Source organism: Buceros rhinoceros, unplaced genomic scaffold, assembly GCF_000710305.1.
Source record: "Buceros rhinoceros silvestris isolate BGI_N320 unplaced genomic scaffold, ASM71030v1 scaffold9375, whole genome shotgun sequence".
NCBI classification, from domain to species: domain Eukaryota; kingdom Metazoa; phylum Chordata; class Aves; order Bucerotiformes; family Bucerotidae; genus Buceros; species Buceros rhinoceros.
The window spans coordinates 751-5,823 of NW_010414567.1; the positions used below are offsets into that span (position 1 = coordinate 751).

At 40.4% G+C, this 5,073-nt stretch overlaps 1 protein-coding gene across 2 annotated transcripts in view; it reads left to right on the forward strand.

Annotated features, from left to right (window-relative positions):
- The first annotated feature begins 4,548 nt into the window (after nucleotides 1-4,548).
- GREM1 (gremlin 1, DAN family BMP antagonist) overlaps nucleotides 4,549-5,073 on the forward strand; it is a 688-nt gene continuing 163 nt past the window's right edge. Inside the window, exons 1-2 of one of the 2 annotated variants that reach the window (XM_010137135.1) lie at nucleotides 4,549-4,673; nucleotides 4,779-5,073. In XM_010137135.1, the coding sequence (XP_010135437.1) occupies nucleotides 4,549-4,673; nucleotides 4,779-5,073 (420 nt within the window). The other variant, XM_010137134.1, reaches the window with a different exon arrangement.

The window sequence follows — 5,073 nt, forward strand, 5'->3', positions numbered from 1 at the left end:
TAGAGCAGGGCTTTCTTAAAGGAGGAATTATCAAGGTTTCAAAGTCCTTTTTTCTTTTCTTTTTTTGCATTGCTGCCTACACTCATTACATGTCTCAAAAAAGCCATCCCCACGACTTGCAAGAAGAAAATCACCTGAAATTAAATGTATCCAAATCCTACCAGAGATGTTTTTTGCTGTTCTTGTTCTCAGGAAAAAAAAGTTACGGTTCTCTGGGAACTGGCATTGCCATGACTTTTTGTATATTTAAAAGTGCAGTTCTATGAACTATGAAAACATTACATAAGACTGTTTCTGTAATTCATATATAATAAGCCAGGCATAAAATTATTCTGATCCATTGGGACATAAACCACTTCAATTTTCCCAGTAGTCAAAGGGTTGTGTTTTGCCTCTGTCTTTGGCCGGTATTTGAAGCCCACCAAATACATTTATTTTTCTTAGGTCTTCGTCAGATTATTTTTCATGTTTTCTGTGAAGCACATGAGTCCATGGCTCGTCATCATATTTTCCCAGTAAATGTGGTTCACAGATGAAATTACGGGCCTGCTGAGTTCCGTGAGAATTTTGCTGTATATTCGACAGAACAAGGATTCCATCCAGTTCTTTTAAACAAGTTTCTTTGTGCTAAAAATTTCAGTAATAACTTTCTGATTCTGCCTAGGAACTCATAGGGAAATTCTGTGTGTGAACTGACATGTGGAGGTCCTTAATTTATAACAGAAAATGTATAAGCAGAAAAATTACAGCTTAATTGTATGAAGAAATAAACCTGGAAGTGTTTACACTGCTCTGTGAATGGTTGCTACTATTAATCCACAAACTTCCTGATCTATTTTAGATGATGAGATCCCAGGCTCTAGATAACGCATGTATGAGGTGATGTGAGTGTTAGGGCCCTATTCTGCTCCTGTTGGAAGTCAGCAATAACACTTCTCTTGGCTTTAGGACTAAGAGCTTGCAGATGATGCAAAAAGTAGAACTTTTTTTTACAGATGATGAAAGTAGGACTCATCTTAGCAGTGAAATATGGAAAGAATAGATTTTATTACTCTTAAAAAATAAATATGAATTCTATCAGATCTCTCTGGATCTGAAATAAGTGGGAATTGACCGTTTTGCTTATAGTCATGTTTGTTCAAAGGATTCTCAGATGTATTCTCAAAAGGTTATGCCAGTGTAACAGCCAGTATCCACCACTGAAAATTTTGGAGAAATTTGGAATACAAGCTTTCACAGCCTGATTCCTGAGAGCTCCTATCCAAGCTCCAAGGAAAAAAAAATATTTAGTTCAGGAGAGATTTCTTTTTTGATAAAACTTTGGGTGTGGTAACACCAATTTGTCTGCTTGTACTCTTCCGTGCTGTATTTTTTTTCAGTAATAAAAAAACACTGTTACGGAAACACTCCTTAATTCATAGATGGATGAACCACTCTAGTTCTAACGTGAGCAGAGGAGTCGTCTTCTCTCACAAGCGAATGCCTTGCCTTGGGACCAGAGGCGGTGCGGAGTGCCTGCACTGCATTTTGGCTGCTTTCCTTACTGGTACAGCCCACCTCGTTTCCCTTTGTATTTTGCATTTTTTAAACATAATGTATTTTTTAAAATGAATGTTTAATAAGTTACTGTTAAAAACAGGTCCTGCTTGAGCTGCTGTGGGGGTCTTCCGTGGGGCTTATTTAAACTGTGTTTAGCCCTGAATGATTGGATTACTTTTACTTTTAGCTGCGTGTTTTGGAAGTGACCATAACAAATGTTTTTGCTGAGTTGCTAATTTTCATTTGAATCACAATTTCTCTTATGAGCATGAAAAAAAGAAGCTTCTGCCTTTAAGACTGGAAACCAACTGAGTGGAAAATTACTTTCCTCCCCCTGTTTAGGACTGGATTGAAACTTCTTTGCATTTCCTTAGGGTTAAGCCCATGCTTATTAAAGATGCGTGAATCTGGGATACAGATCTTACAATAGCAAATATTACCATCAAATTTCCACTGAATTCCTACCCCAAAGTACATTTCATTTTCACAGGTCTAGACCTTACTGTGTCCTCAATTCCACATCAATGGGGGAAAAAATGGTGAAGCAATGTGGTGGTCATCAGTTTGAGAAATAGAAGTAGTCCAGGAAAATGCATGTGGGTGGAAGTTTGACTCAGTTATGGGACACTAAACAAACACCTGAAGTTTCCTGGCACCACTTATAAACTAGCAATTTATTTTCAATTGCATGCAATGACTTTTGTTTGTTTTGTTTTTTCCTTTTTCTTTTAAGGCTCTTGCTCCATGTTGAGTAAATAAAGTGCATGTTAAAATACTGTCTAAATACGGCGTGGGTATACAGTCGTCGGAGAAATAGGAATAGTTTTGGAAGGAGTCATTATGTCTCTTGAGGAAATACGCAGTGGTTTGTAACTCTTCTAAAAAAACGATTTTAAAAACAAAATTAAATTTTAAAAGAAACGTGTTTAAATAACATTCAAGTTGTAATAGAAATGGGGAAAGAAGAGCAAATCTTCAAGCTGACACTTGGAATTAGGCTGCATTAGTCTTGAATTAGAATTCCCAACTTTTTTTTCCGTTCTATGTCAGAACGTTAAGATTATTAAAATTGCATGTTCTGTACCATATTTTGTCCTGATATTAAAAGCAGCCCTTCCAAGTTGTCTGTTGGAGTCGGCAGTAGCGTCATTCTTATACCCCTCGCTTGAAGCCTGAAGCTTCTGCCAAGCGCAGGACATCCTGGTACACAAACATAAATTAATAAAATGAATACGTGTATTTATCAGACATGTTATCAGCTCTAGATGCTCTGACAATCTGCAGGGAAACACTTTAAAAACCCTAGACCCACACGATGGAATCCCTCTATGGTACTTTTCCACTCCAGTCGTTCCTCTCCCAGCCCATTCGGTGAGAAGCACTTTTTGGACAGCCTAAGACAATGTTTATTTATTTTCTCTGTGTGACTGTAAAGACCTAGTAACTGAGAAATTAACAGTTATCTTTTGCAGCAAATGGTACTTACCCTGAGCCGCTGCTGAGTCTCTAGGTGGCCCTTACAGCATTGGCATTTGGCTGCTTTCCTGCCTCGTTGGGTGGTCTCAAGCAGAGCGGATAAAGCCGTCCAGGACAGTGCCCTTGGTTTCACACGTTTCTTGGCTAGTAGTGATACAAGCAGGACTATTCTGTTCAAACACTATTTTGTCCCTTCCTGATAAAATGAGTCAAGTAAGGGGTACAACTGCAGCACTCCAAGCAGGTAGAAGACAACAACTTCCTCAGGTTTTTATTTGGGTTTTTTTCTTTCCCCTCAGTTCTTTGTCTTCTCACGGTTTTCCTGTTTTAGGGTTTTTTTGCAAGCAGGCACTCATTTTTGGTGGCTTCTTCCAAGCTCCCACAGGGAGGGTCCCGTGAGAGCCTCATTCCCTGATCTGTCTGTCATGCTGCTGTATCCCTGGCTGTCCAGAAAGGCGTGGTACTTCTGAGAGGAGCTGATGAGTTTCTTCCTGGCTGGTTGGTCTCTTGAGCTGGCTGATCAGCCAAAAGGACTCAGAGCTCTCGGCAGCAGCAGAAATGGTAGATAAGGGAGCCAAGAAAGGCTGTTCCTTCCAGGTTTGGAGCAGGGGTGCAGTTTTGAAGAACCTGATAGTCTCCACTTACTGCACTTCTTGAAGTGGGTTTTTTGTGTGCACAAACCACACGATACTTAATGTCATATATAAAACTGCTGTCCTCATATGTCCTTTCAATATCAAGCTGTATATAATGAATAAACTTCAGAGACAGGAAAAATTCTTCACACTGTGACTGCATCCAATTTCTGACAAGGATTTAGAGTGTATTTTGAAATTACAGATGCACCTCTTTTAACCTATACCTGTATACTCTTTCATGTTCGTTGCCTGCCTTGTTGCACATCTCTTACCTTAACCGTCATTACACTCAGCTGTGTTGGACCATTTCAGAGGTGCAGTGTGACAGATCTCATAATTCAGACAACAGGTGGATATAGCGTGTACATTATATCCTGGACGTATATTTTGCAAGAAGCTGTACAAAGCTTCTGAGTCTGACTAAGGAACACATAGCTAGGCTGGATCTCCTGAGTCAAAGAGTTTAGCCCTCTGGTGTTGTAGATAGCTATGTCGTATAAATCCTTGTCTGGAAGATAATCTGTTCTTCCACCAGTGTAAGTCAGGAGCCACCTTCCTGATGTCAGTGAGCTGTGAGAAAGGAATGAAAACTCTTAACTGTCATAATATACATGGAGAAAGAGCTGGAAAAAGATACATGCTACACAAAGTGAAATTTTGTTTGCACTTCATTAGCTTCTGACTTGCAATCACTGTATATGAAAGCTTTTATCACTTGGTAACTTGGAAACAGCTTTTCAGCTGGTAAAGGCTAAATGCTTAACTCCTGTAAGTATGTGGGCAGACACGCACACACATTTCTTGTATGAAACTAAAAATGTACTGCATACCTGGCTTCTGTTGATATCTGAAATCTACAACTGTGCTTTATTCCCTGAACTTCCTCCAATATAGGATGGTCCGCACACTGTGTGCCGTCGGCGCTGTGTTTCTTCTGGTGGGAGTTCTGCTACCGACAGCAGAAGGGAGGAAGAGAAATCGTGGATCTCAAGGCGCTATCCCTCCTCCTGACAAAGATCAGCCCAATGATTCAGAGCAAATGCAGACACAGCAGCAGTCGGGCTCCAGGCATCGAGAGCGAGGAAAAGGCACGTCGATGCCTGCTGAAGAGGTGCTAGAGTCTAGTCAGGAGGCGTTGCACATCACCGAACGTAAATACCTAAAGCGGGATTGGTGTAAAACTCAACCCCTCAAACAAACTATCCACGAAGAAGGCTGCAACAGTCGTACCATTATCAATAGATTCTGCTACGGCCAGTGCAATTCATTCTACATCCCAAGGCATGTCCGTAAAGAAGAAGGCTCCTTCCAGTCTTGTTCCTTCTGCAAGCCCAAGAAATTCACCACCATGACTGTTACACTCAATTGTCCTGAGCTTCAGCCCCCAAGAAAGAAGAAGAGAATCACCCGAGTTAAGGAA